The sequence below is a fragment of the Moschus berezovskii genome, chromosome 11 (genome assembly GCF_049115385.1).
Source record: "Moschus berezovskii isolate FMDL1 chromosome 11, NW_MosBer_1.0, whole genome shotgun sequence".
Lineage (NCBI taxonomy): Eukaryota > Metazoa > Chordata > Mammalia > Artiodactyla > Moschidae > Moschus > Moschus berezovskii.
In genome coordinates, this window is record NC_142470.1 from 60737192 (window position 1) to 60756234 (window position 19043).

At 44.7% G+C, this 19043-nt stretch overlaps 1 protein-coding gene across 1 annotated transcript; it reads right to left on the reverse strand.

Moving 5' to 3' along the window:
- Positions 1 to 7696: 7696 nt before the first annotated feature.
- IL36B (interleukin 36 beta) lies at positions 7697 to 14459 on the reverse strand. Its single transcript, XM_088841741.1, has 4 exons — positions 14444 to 14459; positions 13814 to 13921; positions 10149 to 10288; positions 7697 to 7909 (listed from the first exon to the last, which is right to left on the reverse strand). The coding sequence occupies exons 1-4, from the start codon at positions 14457 to 14459 to the stop codon at positions 7697 to 7699; spliced, it is 477 nt and encodes a 158-aa protein (XP_088697867.1).
- Positions 14460 to 19043: the final 4584 nt, after the last annotated feature.

Sequence of the window (19043 nt, forward strand, 5' to 3'; positions counted from 1 at the left end):
AAGTCTTTATTTTCACCATTCAGGGGATTTCTCCTGCCTTTTTTTTCCTTGAGCAGCTCTGAGCAATCTGAGCTATGCTGTGGCTGTCATCTCCCTACCCAGAGCCTCACCAGCAAGCAACTTTCTAAGGAGAGAAGCCTCCACATGCTTCTCTAGCTAAAAGCCCAGAAGCCAGTCCTAATTCGCTCAGAGAACAGAATCCGTAAGACAGACTGCCATGCCCACAAGACCACAGAGACCCTGATTCACACTGGTGTCTGGGCCCCCAAGCTCAGGTGTGCAGTGAAGCTGCTGCCACCAGATCCCACGATTACTGTTGTGTTTTTGGTGTGTGGTGGGTGCTGATGAGGGACTTAGCCTGTGCAGGCATCAAAGGGAAAACTGCTTCTCGTTGGGCAGTCTTACTGTTGAGCAGTATTCCATTATATACACACACATACATATATATATTCCACAACTTCTTTACCCATTCATCTTTTGACAGACACTTATATTGTTTCCGTTTCCATGTTTTGGTTACTGTAAATAATGATGTTACCAATATCAGGATGCATATACCTTTTCCAATTAGCTGCTCAAGGAAAAAAAGCAGGAGAATCCCCTGAATGGTGAAAATAAAGACTTTAAATGACAGAAATATCTTGTGGGACTTCCCTGGGTCAGGGGCCCAGACCTTGAACCATTTGAAATTGGGAGCTCCCTGCAGGGAGGATGAAGGGGTTCAGGGCAAAAGCATCCCCACCTGACAGGTCCCCAGCTCCTCAGAGCCCAGGGAAGGCCACCTGTGGGCATCCTGGTCCATGATAATGGACTCGACATCCCTCCATCAAGATGCAGAAGAGAGATACATGTCCTCCAAGACTGAAGTTCTGGCTCATGTCTTTTTCCAAACCCCTTTCCCAATTCCCAAGGCCTGCAAATTGTAAGGTTTTCTAGAGATTAATGAAGGTAGAAGATGCCAGAATTTTCTTTCCTTTTAATTATTTTTAAAAAATTTTTATTTTACATTGGAGCATAGCGGATTAACAATGTTGTAATCGTTTCAGGTGGACAGCAGAGGGACTCGGCCATACATGTCTTGGTGGGACCATGCTCCCCACAGCAAGGCTGGGAAGAGGCAGGACTGGAGACAGATAAAGAGAACATTGAAGGACTTTGACCCTGAACTTGTCTTGGACTCTCAGGGGGCCGACAGGTTTGGAGACATTGATCTCTAAGAGAGGACTGGACAATTTCCCCTACTTGTTCCCTGCTGTCCCAGTGTGGGACAGGGAGAGAATGCTGACCCAGAGCCAGAAACTAGGAAATTCTAAGCAGGTGGACTTGCTCACCTCCTTTGATGCTCACCTCCTGGCCCACCTCAGAACAGTCTCTCCAGCCCTTGCAGCCAAGGTTCAGAGCAGATGGTGGATTGGGAAGGGCTCGGGGTCCTTCCCTGGCCTCACAGGCTCTGAGACCCCAACCCTCATACACTGCTGACGAGTCGACTTTCCATGAGTCAGTCCTCTCCTAGGCCTCACAGGTTGTCCTACATTCCACCCTTCCCTTCAAGAATAAAAAGAGGACCTCCAGCAAGAAGACACAGAGAGACTTGCTGTTGTTCAGTTGCTTCAGGCCTGTCTGACTCTTTGCGACCCCATGGACTGGAGCCCACCAGGCTCCTCTGTCTGTGGGATTTCCCAGGCAAGAATATTGGAGTGGGTTGCCATTTTCTTCTCCAGGGGGTCTTCCTGACCCAGGGATCGAACCCACATCTCCTGCATTGTAGGCAGATTCTTTACCACTGATCCATTTAAGAGAGTTAAACAGCCCAAATACTCATCAAGCTGGGATAACAGGACACAGACAAAGCCAGCTGGGCATTAACACAAAATACACAGCAAATGAAACATGGCACAACATCCCCTTTCTCGAGTGACTCCCGCTTTTTTACATTTTAAACCATAAACTATCAGAAATGTGACTTCTTGAGCCACTGAGGGAAACAGTATGGAAGTTCTCAGAAAACTAAAAATAAGACTGCCAATTCCAGCAATTCTGCTCCTGAATACAGAGCCATTAAAAAGACAAAAACACCAATTGGAAAGGGTATATGCATCCCATTATTCATAGCATCATTATTTACAGTAGCCAAAACATGGAAACAACATAAGTGTCCATCAAAAGATGAATGGATAAAGAAGTTGTGGAATATGTATGTGTGTATGTGTATGTATGTATATATATATATATAATGAAATGCTACTCAACAATAAAAAATGAAATTTTGCCTTTTGTAGCAACATCAGTGAACTGGGAGAGTATTATGCTAAGTGAAATAAGTCAGACAAAAACAAATACTGTATATCATTTACACGCAGTTGATTTCCATTAGAGGGAGAGGCAGAGATATGATTCTGGGGCAACAGCCTTGTTAACAGATGGAGACCACAGAGAGCCTTGGGAGCCACCTTCACAAAGTGGAAGCCCTTGTGTAGACGGGAGACTTTTCTTCTCTGTGACATCAAGGATTAGGAATAGGAAGATGGGTTTTATTCCGGATGAGACTAGTTTTTCTGGGGAGGGTGGACTGCCTGGGGAGAAAGTCAGCTCCCCATTTATTCATTCATTTAGCAATTAATTAATAATTAATTTGTTCAACATATATTTATTTGACACAGACATGGTGCTAGGAGCTGTGGGTGTAATGGTGAACTAGACAAACACTGCTGCTGCTGCTGCTGCTGCTGCTAAATCGCTTCAGTTGTGTCCGACTCTGTGAGACCCCATAGACGGCAGCCCACCAGGCTCTGCCATCCCTGGGATTCTCCAGGCAAGAACACTGGAGTGGGTTGCCATTTCCTTCTCCAATGTGTGGAAGTGTGAAAGTCACTCAATCTTGTCTGACTAGTAGCGACCCCATGGACTGTAGCCCACCAGGCTCCTCTGTCCATGGGATTTTCTAGGCAAGAGTACTGGAGTGGCTTGCCATTGCCTTCTCCGAGACAAACACTACTTCCCACCAATCAAGGATTTTATACTGCAAAGAGGGAAGGAAAGAAAAAGGCAAATAAAATCATTATGAATTATGTGAAGAAAAAAAAACAGGAGGAAGGAAATTTCAGGAGGTAGAAGAAGCAGTTTTCTTCAGACATGGTGGTTAGGGAAGGCCTCTTGAGGAAGTGACATATAAGGAGATAACTGGAAGGAGCAAGAAAGGTAAAGAGAGAGAATAAGCCAATATAGTTAATAGGGATGTACATGAACATAGCATATGCAAAGGTCCAGGAGCTATAAAGGACTCAGCATATTCAAAGAACTGAAAGATCAGCATGACTGAAGATGGCAATGGAGAGATGATCTGAAAGTAGTGTTGGGCCATCAGGGGCCAGACCATCCAGTCAAACCTGTAAACTATGGTAAAGAATTTGCATTTCATGAAAATTCAAGCTACCATGAGATATCACCTCACACCAATCAGAATGGCCATCATCAAAAAAAAAAAAATCTACAAATGATAAATACTGGAGAGAATGTGGAGGAAAGGAAACTGATACAGCCACTATGGAGAACTGTATGGAGATACCTCAAAAAACTATAAATCTACCATATGACCAGCAAGGGCTTCCCAGGCTGGGGTAGTGGTAAAGAACCTGGCTGCCAATGCCCATAGACATAAGAGACATGGGTTCAATCCCTGGGTCAGGAGCATCCCCTGAGGGAGGGCACAGTAAACCACTCCAGTATTCTTGCCTGGGAAACCCCGTGGACAGAAGAGCCTGATGGGCTGCAGTGCACAGGGTCTCAAAGAGTCAGACATGACTGAATTGATATAGCACTTACACACATATGACCCAGCAATCCCACTATGGGACATATGCTCTGAGAAAACCACAATTCTACAAGACACTTGTACACCAATGGTCATTGCAGCAATATTTACAATAGCCAGGACATGGAAGCAACCTAGTTTTCCATCAACAGATTAATGGATAAATATATAAATGGAATATTACTCAGTCATACAAATGAACAAATCTGAGTCAGTTGTAGTGAGGTGGATGAACCTAGAGCCTCTTACACAGAGTGAACTAAGTCAGAAAGAGAAAAACAAGCATTGTATATTAACACCTATATGTGGAATCCAGAAAAATGATACTGATGAACCCAGCAGAGAATGGACTTATGGACACAGTGGGGGAAGATGAGGGTGGGATGAAATGAGAAAGTAGCACTGACATATATACATGTGATAAAGCGTATATTTGGGTTGGATGTAGGTCACGTGTAAAATAGATAGTCAAAAGTCTCTATATAACTCAGGGAGTCCAGCCTTTTGCTCTGAAATGGCCCAGAGGAGTGGGATGGAGGGAAGGGAGGGAGGCTCAAAGGGGAGAGTGTGTGTGTGTGATGGGGGGTGTATACATATATATATATGCTGCTTAGTTGCTTCAGTCATGTCTGATTCTGTGTGACCCTATGGACTTCAGCCTGCCAGGCTCCTCCTTCCATGGGATGCTTTGGGCAAGAGTACTAGGGTGGGTTGCCATGCCCTCCTCCAGAGGATCTTCCCAATCCAGGGATGGAACCAGGGTATCCTGCATTGCAGACAGATTCTTTACCACTGAGCCATCAGAGAAGCCTATCTATTGATCTATCTATCAGCCTAAATATGACTGATTTGAGTTGTTCCATGGCAGAAATCAACACAACATTGTAAAGCAATTTCCCACCAATTAAAAAATTTAACAATAAGCAAATTTTTATAAATGAATTTGCATTTCATTCTAACTGCGAGTGGAAACATCAAAGTCTAAACATTGGAATGACATGGTTGAAATTCCATTTATGGAGATAATCCTTGCTGGCTCACAGAGAACTGATTTAACAGATAGATGGAGTGGTAGATGGAGGTCACCAGTGAGGAGGCAGATGTACAGAACTGGTGAGTTACTGTGGTTTCCAGATATCCAGTGGTGGATGGCAGAGAAGTTGGAGAGGGATGGGTGGATTTGAGATGTCCTTTGAAGGTAGGCTTCTTGGTGAACAGACTTGATGGGTTGGATGCAGGTCTTTAGGGAGAGGAAAATCAAGGATGACTCCCAGGTTTCTATCTCGAGTAACTGAGATGGAAAAGACTGGGTGTGGGAATAGGCATATTGGGCAAGGATCAAGAGTGCTACTTAGGACATGCTCAATTTGCAGGTTCTGAGTATATCCAAGCTGATAGTTATAAGTGCAAATCTGGAGTTTCAACAAGAGCTCTGGGCCAGATCAAATCACCACTATCCATTTGGAATTTAAATTCATAACAAGTAAGATCATCTAGTCATGGGCCTCCCTGGTGGCTCAGTGGATAAGAATCTGCCTGTCAATGCAGGAGACACAGTTTTGATCCCTGGTCAGGGAAGATCCCACGTGCCACGGAGCAACTAAGCCAGTGCACCACAATTATTGAGCCTGTGCTCCAGAGCCTGAGAGCTGCAGCAACTGAAGCCCAAGTGCCCTAGAGCCTGTGCTCCCCACCAAGAGGAGCCACCGCAATGAGAAGCCCCCACACAGCAACAAACCCCCTCCCCACTACTAGAGAAAAAGCCGTGGCAGCAATGAAGACCCATTGCAGAAAAAAATAAATAAAATTATTTTTAATGCGTATGTTCAAGTAAATAGAAGACAAAATTTTAAAAAAAAGAATAAAAGTACAACAATAGCATCAACATTTCGAATATTAGAGTATCTCAAAGGCTGGAGGAAGAAGTCATAGAAACCAGTGTTTCAGAGACGGAAACAAGGGAAATAAAACTGATAGCTCTCTCTCCATCTGTCATGAGAGGATGTGAGCTCAACGTCCTTCTACTCTGCCATCTTGTCCCTCCTCTCCTTCTCCATCTGTCTATCTTGGAATGATGAGAAATGATCTGAAAGAATAAGAATGGGAGCTAGAGAAACTGAAGCAGGGAAATGAAGGAAACCAATGCAAGGAGGTGTTCCTGAGCTCAACACTCCCATGGGTGACTGTGACTCAATCCTGCTTGGACCCTCTGAGGAACCATGTGGACTACAGAGCTGAAATTTCCCTACCCGCTTTCCCCATTGGTGAAGGTTCCCAGTCATTGAAAAGCCCAATATGCCTGTTCATCATCTACCAAGAAGGGCAAGGTTTCCTGAAGGAAGAAAACCTGATATGCTCACATTTGTATTCACGGCATTATAAAACCTGCAATTTACATGTCTCTGGTTGAGTGAATTCATAAATTTTACTACAAGCTTTAAATAAAGCAATCCTCACAAAATGGACAACTGGTTTAAAGCATCAGAATAAAGAAACTGGTGATTGAATGTCCCCCTAAAAGTCTAGGAAACAGGAATAATAACAAGAAAATGTCATAGTTGATGCTTGAAAAAAGCATAAATGGCTATTAGTGATTCTTTGAAATACAGATTGATTTATATCCACTATGGCTTTGCCAACCAAGGTCCGTCTAGTCAAGGCTATGGTTTTTCCCGTGGTCATGTATGGATGTGAGAGTTGGACTGTGAAGAAAGCTGATCGTCAAAGAATTGATGCTTTTGAACTGTGGTGTTGGAGAAGACTCTTGAGAGTCCCTTGGACTGCAAGGAGATCCAACCAGTCCATTCTAAAGGAGATCAATCCTGGGTGTTCATTGGAAGGACTGATGCTAAAGCTGAAACTCCAATACTTTGGCCACCTCATGCGACGAGTTGACTCACTGGAAAAGACTCTGATGCTGGAAGGGATTTGGGGTGGGAGGAGAAGGGGACGACAGAGAGTGAGATGGCTGGATGGCATCACCAACTCGATGGACATGAGTTTGAGTGAACTCTGGGAGTTGGTGATGGACAGGGAGGCCTGGCGTGCTGTGATTCACGGGGTCGCAAAGAGTCGGACACAACTGAGTGACTGAACTGAACTGAACTGAACTGATGGTTAACAATTAATCTTAACCAAACTGTATACTGTGTGTCAAATTATTAACTGATGATACTATGAGTTCATCATGACTATAAAGACTTGTGATATTTTTATTTTACATTCACCTTACCCTTTAGATTCATCTTTTGGAATGCATGCATAGAATTATTAATATCTTTTATTGATAGGATTATATGTTTGGAAGTCACAATTCCAGGCTATGGGTTGGCAGAAGGACTAGCAAGAAGGATTTGGGAGTGGACTTAACTGGACTTGGCAATTAGGATGATGGGACAAGATGAAGAAAGAATAAAAAGTGACTCAGGTTTCACACTGGAACAACGTGCAAGTGGGGGACACAGTGTATCTAGAAATCATCTAGAGATTATCTAGAGGATGGGCTCCCCTGGTGGTTCAGTGAATCTGCCAGCCAAAGCAGGATATGTGGGTTCGATCCCTGGGTCAGGAAGATTCCTCTGGAGAAGGAAATGGCAACCCACTCCAATATTTTGCCTGGGAAATCCCATGGACAGAGGAGCTGGCAGGCTATAGTCCATGGGGTCACAAAAGAGTCGGACACAACTTAGTGACTAAACAACATCAACAAATCTAGAGGGTATCTAGAAGAGGAGGTGGTTTTGAGGTGATGAGAATGAGGTAGGCTATGGATGGGCATCCGTGTATGGTGGTCTCTTAAGATGACCTGTTGTGTTTTCAAACAGAAGAACCTCTGACTGCTTGATCCTCTGAACTGGATTCAGCCACCCAGAGCCCAGACTGGATTTAGAGTCCACCCTCTAAGTAGTAATTCGTGCTTTTGACTGTGCCCCTCTCCTTGGTGAGGGTAACAGGCTGCCCTGCCTCAGAGGAGGTTGCAATGAACCAGCCAGGGTAGGAGACAGACTGAAATACAGCAGTGGAGCCTTCATCATTCCGGTAAAAGAGGAAGTGCATCTCTCCTTTGGGCTTATGGTAGAGATTCATGATATCTTCTTCCTGAAGGTACAAAAAAGGCTGGTTAGAGAGGCTTTTGGGCAGGAGGGAGCTAAACTAACTCAGCCCTGGCACTGTCCCTTTTCCCCAAAGAGAGGGACAGCGGTAAGGGACACAGGCAGATGAGAGGGGGACGCCAGCTCTCAAAACAGGCAATCCACTGTCTCCTAGTACTTGGCCCCACCCCAGAATCCCATCACAAGAGGTGCTTCTGATTCCTTGAACCTTCCTTAGAACTGCCTTCCTGAGAACAGAGGGAGTTGTAAACTCTTTCATGGATGCACTCATCGGATGGTTCAGTCCAGTCTCATGAGGTTCCCCACCTCCAAGTGAGTTTATACATTACAGCTTCCATCAGAAGCAGAGGATTGGCTTCACAACTACATATCTGACTTTCAGAATGGAGACCATAAGTGTGTCATCCGCCAAATCCAATTAACAATCTCCCCTCTGGTCCCTACTGCCATTCAGTAGCTTTACTTAAGAGGAAGCATCCCTTAAGAGCTCAGAGGATCTCTGGGAGGTGGTTAAAGAGGACTGAGAATGGCCATTCTGAAACATTTTCATGGATGTATTCTCTGGCTTGCAAAGTAGGCTCTTTCAGTAAAATGAGTCTTACACCTTCCAAAGGTCCCTTGTGTTGACTTGGGAATCAAGTCAGCTTTCCTTCTTTATAGTGAATATCCAGGATTGCAAACCTGTTTCTTTTTGGTTTGTTTGTTTTCTTCTTTCTTTTTTATTTTCTAAATTATGAAAAGATGCGGAGAAGGCAATGGAACCCCACTCCGGTACTCTTGCCTGGAAAATCCCAGGGACGGAGAAGCCTGGCAGGCTGCAGTCCATGGGGTCACTAAGAGTCAGACAGGACTGAGCGACTTCACTTTCACTTTTCACTTTCATGCACTGGAGAAGGAAATGGCAATCCACTCCATTGTTCTTGCCTGGGGAATCCCAGGGACGGGGGAGCCTGTTGGGCTGCCATCTATGGGGTCGCACAGAGTCAGACACGACTGAAGTGACTTAGCAGCAGCACCAGTAGCATGAAAGAATGATAACATATTTACAGGAGACTTGGAAAACACAGAACAAAGTTACATATCATTCCACTATGCTGCTGCTGCTGCTAAGTCGCTTCAGTTGTGTCCGACTCTGTGCGACCCCACAGACGGCAGCCCACCAGGCTCCCCCGTCCCTGGGATTCTCCAGGCAAGAACACTGGAGTGGGTTGCCATTTCCTTCTCCAATGCATGAAAGTGAAGTCGCTCAGTTGTGTCTGACTCTTAGAGACCCCATGGATTGCAGCCCACCAGGCTGCTCCGTCCATGGGATTTTCCGGGCAAGAGGACTGGAGTAGGTTGCCATTTTCAGTTCAGTCACTCAGTTGTGCCCAACTCTTTGTGACCCCATGAACCACAGCATATCAGGCCCCCCTGTCCAACACCAACTCCCAGAGTCCACCCAAACTCATGTCCATTGAGTCAGTGAGGCCATCCAACCATCTCATTCTCTGTTGTCCCCTTCTCCTCCTGCCCTCAATCTTTCCCAGAATCAGGGTCTTTTCAAATGGGTCAGCTCTTTGCATCAGGTGGCCAAAGTATCGGAGTTTCAGCTTCAACATCAGTCCTTCCAATGAACATCCAGGACTTATCTCCTTTAGGATGGACTTGTTGGATCTCCTTGCAGTCCAAGGGACTCTCAAGAGTCTTCTCCAACACCACAGTTCAAAAGCATCAATTCTTCGGTGCTCAGCTTTCTTCACAGTCCAACTCTCACATCCATACATGACCACTGGAAAAACCATAGCCTTCACTAGACAGACCTTTGTTGGCAAAGTAATGTCTCTGCTTTTTAATATTAAATTAAGATTTTTAGTTGGAATTTCAATATCAAACTCTCAAAAGTTACTAGAATGAATAGACAGAAAAATAGAAGCATATAGTATATCCAAAAGGCACTATGAACCAATTCAACATAATTAAGATTATACAATTTTCACACAGCAGCAGGATACAAATTCTATTCAAGTTCCCATAGACTATAAACCAGGAGACCCTGGACCATTCAGGGACATTAAACAAGGTGCAAAAATTTCATGGTCTAAAGATATTGAAATCATACGGAGTCTGTTTTTCTATTACTGTAGAATTATACAAACCTATTACTTATATTCAGTAACAGATTAAATGAAATTGAAAGTTCCTTTCATTAATGTACTTCTCTAATTAGCTGAACAACCACTCACCTTAAGCTGCAAAGTGGGATAGCCCTGGATTTCTGTACAATAGAGACAGAGATTTTTGTCCTTGATTCCCAAGTAATGTGGAGTACCTTTTCCTTCCTTATGGAATTCCACGTCTCTACATGCTATCAAGGAAAGAATGACTGGAAACACAGGGAAAATGGAAACAGGTGTCAGGCTCCAAGCAGTGAAAAGGTCATTCCTTCTGGTCTGACACTCACATATGGGGGATACTGAGCAGCCAGGACACACCCCACCTCCCGAAGTCTTCTCCCACTAGCCATGTGTCGAAGACCCTTCATCAGTTGGCTGGAACCCATTTCCTATTTCTTCCTTAATATCAGAGCCCCAGCTGTCACCAGGATATATTACTTCCCCAAAATAAAAATAAATTTCCAATCACACTTACAGCTAACTTTGACCATATGCTTAAGTTTTAGCCCATGAGATAGGAGTGGAATATTGTGTAGGATTTCTAAGAATGTTCTTCTTTAAAAGGAGTTCACTCAGTTGGGAGGAGCTTTCTTCTTATTCCCTGTCTTTATACCTAGATGGTGGTGAAGGTGATCTTGAAGATGGTAAAGCAGAAGCCTAGAATCCTTGGAATCTGGTAGCATTACAGAGGCACCTATGGGCCTTAGTCTGCCTTCTCAGGCTTCTTTTCCATGACAAAGAAAAGAATTTCTATCTTATTTAATTCCTGCTGGATGGTTTAGTCACCAAGTCATGTCTGACTCTTTTGCAGTCTCATGGATTGCAGCCTGCCAGGCTCCTCTGCCTATGGGATTTCTCATGCAAGAATACTGGAGTGGGTTGCCATGCCCACCTCCAGGGGTTCTTCCTGACCCTGGGATCAAACCCACATCTCCTGCATTGGAAAGCAGATTCCTTACTACTGAGCCACCGGGGAAGCCTGTAATTAATTCCTAGTTGAGTGGATTTTCTGTCACTCTCAGTATAATTTAATTCTCAGCTAATTTAGCAGGTGATTCCCCGGAGCCTACATGTTCTGCATCTATCCTTCTGGGTAGGGAGAAGGGAATTTATCCATTCAACATTCTTTATTGAGTGCTCACTCAAGGCTCTAGAGATCTAGCTGAGAACAAGAGACATTGTTATTGCCACCATGGAAAATGGAACTAAACCATGGAAACAGAGAAATGACCAGAACCACAATAAATGGCAACACCTGTTTTGGGGAAACTGACAAAGGCCTGAGACAGTAGGAGAGAGACCAAGAAAGAGGAAGTGAAAAGCAGAGTGAAGTTCAAGCCAAGAACTTAACGCTAAGAAGAAGCCGGTAAATGAAGAAATGGGACTGTGGTGGTGGAGGAGTTTGGAAGAAGAGTGTTGACAGGGAAAGGAAATGTCAAGACCCTTACATGGAAAGAAGCTCGGTAAGTTCCAGGCTCCAAAAATAAGATTGGTGGGCCTGAGATTTCCTCACTGCTCACTTTCCCCGAACTTCCACCCCTAAAACACAAATACTTGGAAACAATATTCTTCGATTAATGTGGAAAGAAGGTCACTGTTGATGATTTGTGAAGATAGGATGCGAAGCTACAAAAGTGAAGTGGGAGAGAGGGCAGGGAGGAAGCAATACAGTGCTCCAAGTGAAAGACGATACTAACTGAGAAATAAGGCTTATTTTGCACATAGACTCATCAGCCTCTGCTGGTGGATTAAATGGAGATCAAAGGAAAGAAGAAATAAGGATGCCTCCTGTATTTCTGGCTCCAGTGAACAGGGTGATGTTAGTGCCACTAAAGAAGGTGGGGAAGACTGGGTTGATAAACCATTTTTGAGAAGTCAGATCCACAGTTCCACTTTTGGAATAGATGTTGTTAGAGATGTCTGCATGCTAAGTCACTGAGTCGTGTCCAACTCTCTGTGACCCCATGCACTGTAGCCCACCAGGGTCCTCTGTCCCCGGGATTCTCCAGACAAGAATACTGGAGCGGGTTGCCATGCCCTCCTCCAGGGGATCTTCCCAACTTAGGGATCGAACCCGCATCTCCTACATCTCCTTCCATGACAGGCGGGTTCTTTACCACTAGTACCACCGGAGATTTCTGAGAGGACATCAAAAGGACATGGGTTACAGAGACCTGTACATCAGCTCAGCAAACAGTTCAGGAAACATTCACTGAACATCCACCCTGTGATAGTTGGAATTTAAAGGCCACTAGCTACTAGCCAGCCCACTCCAGTGTTCTTGCCTGGAGAATCCCAGAGAAGGCGAAGCCTGGTGAGCTACCATCTATGGGGTCGCACAGAGTCGGACACGACTGAAGTGACTTAGCAGCAGCAGCTACTAGCCAAAATCTGCTTTTGTTTTGTCTGTGGACACAGAGTTAGACTACATTTCCCAGCATCCCTTGTAGTTAGCTACAAGTCATGTGACTCCATTTTAGCCAATGGTTATGAATGGGAATGTTCCAGGCCATTTTCATGCTTGGCCAGGAAGCCCTTCTATACACACTCTTCTGCTCTCTATCATCTTCTGTCAGATGGAAGCAAAAAAAGACATGGGTAAAATTTTCAGGGGAGACACCTGGTTTGGAAGCATAGATGCCAGAATGAAGAGGCAACACGTCAATCCAAGAAACCAGCTCTGAGTCCCTTCAGAGTGGTGGTGTGATGGTTACAGATTGAGTTCTGAAAATTGCCAGCATTTGGCTATGGTACAGAGAAAGTGGAGTCAGAAGGGAGAGTGCAAAAGAAGAGCCAGTGAACCACATAGAACATTCTTACAAAAGGAGGGAATGGAGAGTGTTCAAGAAAGAGTAATCGATTATGCTGACTGCCACTGAAGAACAGAAAGTGAGGACAGAGAAATGGGTCTGGTGACTGGAGAGAGAAGCTAGAGATGAGTGGGCAAAGAACAAGTCCAAAGTTTTGCTGTTTGATGTAAGCATGGGTGGGGAAATGGAGACAAGCTGTGTACTCTTCCATGACTATGACTGTACATAGAACAGTATATAGATTACCACATAGGAAAATAGGACACTTGTAGAAATGAAATGTGCAAATCCAGAGGAGGTTTTTAGTATTAAGCCCGGAAATGTTCTATTAGCACATGTCTATCAGAGTTAGAAAGAAGACAAAGACAGAATAAGCAGGGCAAAGGGGAATGAAATCAAACATCAAAGGAACAAATTAGAAAGGAAAAGAAGCTGATTTGGATTGACTTTTTTTTCAGCTTTATTGAGGTATAATTGGCATGCAATGGATTGATGGGAGGAAGGAATATGTCCCTATTATTAGAAGAGAGGACTCCAAATTAGAAAAAATGCAGGTATGGTAATGGAAAGCTGAAGCAGTTTAAATTTAAGGACACAGGTAGCAATGGTTGAAACTTAGAAGAGAGAAATTCCAAGGAGAAGGTCAGCTGTTAATTGAATGAATAATCTCTTCTTAACTAAGGGCATTTTCTTTTGGTAAGGAGAGCTCCAGGTCTATCACACCCTCATTTCTGGGTACAGGTCTCATTTCCTCACACCCTTCCCAGATCGTGTGAGGGAACCATCTTGCCCTTTTCTGCCTTTCTTGAGGACACTGAAGCTGTCCCCAAGAATATGCTTCCGAAGCTCACACAAGCTCAGCCCCATCCCCAGTGGAGCTGATGTCCCTTTAAGGGCAACACAGTGGCTTTGATTGTCACTCACCAGGTTTAACGTTGTTCCTAGAAGGAACTGCTATTAATGAATTTCCTTTTACAACCCACACCATCTGCCGAGAATCACGAATGTGAAGGTAACTGGGATATTCTTTCACTGCCAGAAGACAGAAAATCACAAAATATACATGAGGTTATTGTAAACTTTAGGATTCCAGTTGCAACTGGTAATAAAGGCCTCTGATTCCTAGGATTCCTAGGAGTAGATTTACTGCTCTGACAATGACTGGCTATTGGAAAAAGGGAAGGGAAATAGGGCAGGGGCTGGTTTGTGAACCAACGCATCTGAAAGAAGCTACATCCACTCATAGTCCCAAGAGTCTTTCAAGATTCACCCTTTTTCTAGGATTATCAGTGACTTGTCTTTTTGCTGATTGATAGTCTCTGGGTAGTAACAAAGCAAAGTATATATAAATCAGTCATCAATACATTGTTTCTTATTTACCCCCTTTATCAAAATAAATAAGTAGTTCTAGAACTGCTTATTTATTTTGAATGAAAAATCTGGACTACAAGGGTTTCTTGTACTCTAAATTACAAAAGAGAAACCCCTGTACTCCATTTCTTTGAGGAGACCAGATGGAAGTATTTCCAAGCTGGTTTGTGATTCACCACTTACACATAGGGATTGCCATGTTGGCTTCAGGGCTTTCTGTGAAGAGGACGAAGTAGACCAGATGGTGGAGAGGCTGTGGTCAGCGGTTAGTCTTGTAGGGAAAGAGGGAAGAAAAACACATTATCCATTTCTCTCCCTTCCCCCGGAATTCTGTATTAAAAAAACTGTCCTGAGACCTTATCTTAGACACACAGTTGAGAGTAAGGATGGGAAAAGTATGTTCCAGGGCTGTAAAACCCAAGATGGAAGCTCCCATCACTGTCAGGGCTGAGTGGTCCTAGCTCTCCAGGCTGCAGTGGCCCTGGGATGCCCTCCATCCATCACATCTAGGATTGTTTGGAGATTTCAGTGCATCAGCTCAGGTACCTTCTGGTGCAGCAAGTCTCTGGATTTAGAGGAAGAAGGAGTGTGTGCCTGTCTCCATTTAGCACAGCTGATAAGCCACCAGCTCTCCTGACTTCAAGCTTGAGCATCCTAAATAACCAGCAGCTACCCTGTCTCTCTGACTCACATCTTCCCCCACCCTTCATCCAAAGAGGCGTCTCTGCACAAGGATGTCCATGGACCACATTAGGTATTTTGACTGTTAGGGGACCGTTTGACGGTTAGCTTCTGTTTAGGGAACCGTGACAATTCCCCAAGAAGACCACAAACTCCCCACAATGAGAGCCAGTTGTTCACATCCCGCTCTGCCTCAGGATATGCAGTGCCTGAATCTATAGTCATCCCTAGAGAAAGAGTAAACCCACTACCAGCAGCACTCTGGAAACAGTCTAAGTTCCTCTGACAGTGTGGGTCTTGGACCAGGGCTCCCAAAGTTTCCTCAAGGCTGGACACAGAGCAGTGAAAGAAGGTTCCCCATACACAGTTTCTGAGCAGTAGGAGTTACCTTTGTCCAAAGAGATGCTCTTGTCCTAGAGTCCAATGTTAAGGCTCCACCTGCACCCAAGTGCCCTGTAGAACTGTCCAGGACTACCAGGCTTTTAAATGAGTGAGGAAGGAGGGTTATTTCCTGGCTCTGGGTGTGCCCACTTTGGCAAGAAAACTGACCCAAGACAGAGGTCTCCTGAGGATTCAGTGGGTGACTGAGAGGCAACACAGGTGTGGCCAGGCTGGGGTCCTGGAGAAACCAGAGGAGAGTCAATGTCAGGAAACACCAATGAGGAAACAGAAAAGGCCAGATGCTGAGTTAAGAAGGAGAACTTCCTTCTGGACTGCTTTGGAGGCAGAGGTGTGGCCCACTTGATTCACTGATGGTGTGAGCCATGGCCTCATTCACATCCTATTTGGGGCAATCCGTAGTCCTCCTTCCAGAGTTTTGCATAACCAACATTGAGAGCTTATCCTGTATCTGATAGAGATGTACCTGATGAATCTTTCATCCTTTCGGAGCCGTTCATCTTTATTTCTTATGGAAGAAAACCGTCCCTGAGAGATGGCAAAACTTACCCAAAGTCATATAACCACTAAGAAATGCAGCTAAGTTAAAAATCAAGTCTTTCTGGGCTTCCTTGGTATCTCAGTGGTGAAAAATCCACCTGCCAATGCAGGAGACAAGGGTTTGATCCCTGATCCAGTAAGATCCCGTATGCCGTGGGGCAAGTAAGCCACAACTATTGAGCCTGTGCTCTAGAGTCCAGGAATCATAACTACTGAGCCCACATGTCACCACTGCTGAAGTCCATGCACCCTAGAGCCTGTGCTCCACAACAAAAGAAGCCACTGCAACAAGAAGCCTTTGTACTGCAACGAAGAGTAGCCCCCACTCATCGCAACTAGAGAGAAGCCTGCACAGCAACAAAGACCCAGCACAGCCAAAAATAAATAAACAAAAAAAATATTTTTTTTAAAAGTCAAGCTTTCCTGTTCTTAACCACTATATAGTTGCGTTTGGGTCATGATCTCCTGCACCCTGTGTTAACTGAGATACATAGGAAGCCTTGTGCTTGGTGGTGGGTACTAAAAACTGCATTGTATCTAAGGAGACTCACTTAATAAGAGGAAATTTGGAGGTCTCCTGGCTTCCTATCTCTGCTTCAGGAATCAGACAGCCTCAACACTGGTGGTGAAAGGGAACCATTACCCTTGAAACCCATATTGTGGGTCAGTCTTAGGTGGCGCTAGTGGTAAAGAACATGTGTGCCATTGCAGGAGATGCAGGAGACCCTGGTTCAATCCCTCCATCTGGAAGATTCCCTGGAGGAGGGCATGGCAACCTACTCCAGTATTCTTGCCTTGAGAATCCCAGGGACAGAGGAGCCTGGCGGGCTATAGTCCACGGGGTCGCAAAGAGTTGACACAACTTAGCATGCGAACACGCATGCCTAAAAGTAAAGAAGTATTCATTCTTTGCCAAGATTTACTTCCACATTACTCACAACCACTGATCAGGGCTCTGTTCTCTGAAACCCACCACTGACTCTCTCCCACTGAGTATTGCAATAGTCCCTAACCGGCCTCCCTGCTTCTGTTCTTATCTCCTTCAAGTTAAACTCCCACCCAGCAGCAGTGAGCAGGATCAGAGATGTCAGTGTGATCCTATCACTGCCCTGCTCAGAACTCTCCCGTGGCTTCACATCACACGCGAAAAGCACTCAACACAGCTCACACAAGCACACGTAAACTTGCCCTTGCTTATAAACTTGCCCTTGCTTGTCTCTCTGCACGTCTTCTATCCCTGCCCTTCCTACCCTCCCTGCTCTGGTGTCTTGCTGATTCTACCCCCCACCCCCAACAAACAGCTCATCTTCTCAGGGAGCCTCTCCTGTTTCTCTGCAGGAATTGGGCTTTCCTAGAACTTATGCGGTCCGCCCCCTTACTTCCATGCATTTGCAAAAAAAAAAAAAAAACCTCTAAATGATGTCTTCCCTGACTGCCCTGTCTCCAAGAGCCTGCTAACTCATGCTCTGATTTCTAATTCTTCTCTGTTATTTTCTTTATAATATGTATGTTGCCATGACCATGGATATTTATCTGTGTATGTGCATGTGTATTTATGTATGTACTTAGACATGTATGTATGTGTGTATTGTCCTCAGCACCAAAATGCCAGCTTTGTTGGGCCAAGGAGCTTGTCTGTCCTGTTAACTAGATCCTTAATGCCTGAAATAGTGTCTCACCTATCTTGGGGAATAGTTAAAATGTATTAAATAAACAAAGGAATGAATGGAATAGTCTATGAATAAGAGGAAGACTGGGAAGAGAGAAAGGGAGAGAGCTGCCTTGTAGGGGCATCTGTTGAGACAAGAGGCAAGTTCCTGCCCCTCTCATGGAGAAGGGTCAGGGGTTGCTCTCCTATCCCATAGCAGAAACAGACTACCCCAAGAGGATCTCTCAAACAGGTAGAGGAGACTAGGAGCTTCGCCTTCAGCTGGATGACTGATATACCTAGAATCCTCGGGCTCACCCTGGCTCCTAAGCCAGGACAGAGTGTAGGGAGGGAGTTCTTGGGAAGCCTGATATGGGGTCCAGCCTTGAACCCAAGTGACTGTACACCCCAGTTGGTCCAAGAGCATCCAATTTATGCCCATTGTCCCAGGGTGATACTTGTTTGGGTTTTTATTATTTTGGGTTTGGGGGTGTTTTTCGGGGGAGAGTATTTTTATTTTATTCTGGGGGGTTTGTTTTCTGTTTTGTTTGTTGTTTGTTTTGTTTTGACTGTGCTGCACGACTTGCGGGATCTTAGTTCCCCTAGACCAGGAGTCAAACCCAGGCTCTGGCAGTGAAAGAGCTAATCAGTGGACAACCAGGGAATTCCCCCTGTGTAATTCTTAATAGAACTCTTTTCACCCTCTTAAGAGTTCTGGCCACCTCACAGCTCTAGGGAAATTACCTACATAGGGAAAGGCAGAGGAGAAACAGGTCTACTTTTCTGTAGAAACCATGAGAAATGAAAAGCTCAGGGATTTCTGTGCTGTCTACCACCAGGAAGAAATCGAATCTCTGACATCAACATGGCCACTCAAATGCTGAAAGGCAGAAGATATAGGATGGGGTGAGGAGGTCAAGGCAATGTTTGCAGGGCCCAGAAATCATCAATGTGCTTGGAAAAATATTATCTCCATAATCTTTCTCCAAATCTTAGGACAAGTAAAATCATAACAGAAAGTTAAAAAAAAATCACAAGATGATATGGGTTAGAAATCACCATATTGGGCTTCCTTGGTGGCTCAGTGGATAAGAATCCACCTGCCAGTGCAGGGGACATGGGTTCAATCCCTGGTCCGGGAAGATCCCACAAGCCATGGAGCAACAAAGCCCATGTACCACAACTATTGAGTTTGTGCTTTAGAGCTTGGAGGCTGCAACTACTGAAGCTTGTATGCCCTAGAGCCTGTGCTCTGCAACAAGAGAAGCCACTGCAATGAGAAGTCCATGCACTGCAACTAGAGAAAAGCCCGCACAGCAACGAAGACCCAGTGCAGCCAAGATTAAATAAATAGTTTAAAAAAGAAATCTCAGTATTTACAGAGAATGCTGTTTTCTGACATGATGTGGGAAGAAATGTTATTTCATAAAGGGTAGAAGAAAAGGTAAGTCTTTGTTGTCCCATGCTCTAGATGAGTGGATGCCATGTTAGATCGTGGCCTGTGAGTTGATGGAA

Bases quoted from the DNA above. Each gene is read 5' to 3' on its own strand.
- IL36B (XM_088841741.1), bottom strand. The intron at 10,289-13,813 runs GTGAGTGACAAT...CTGTGTTTCCAG, and splicing joins TAGGAACAACGTTAAACCTG to TCATTCTTTCCTTGATAGCA. The intron at 7,910-10,148 runs GTGAGTGGTTGT...TTGTACCTTCAG, and splicing joins ATCCCACTTTGCAGCTTAAG to GAAGAAGATATCATGAATCT.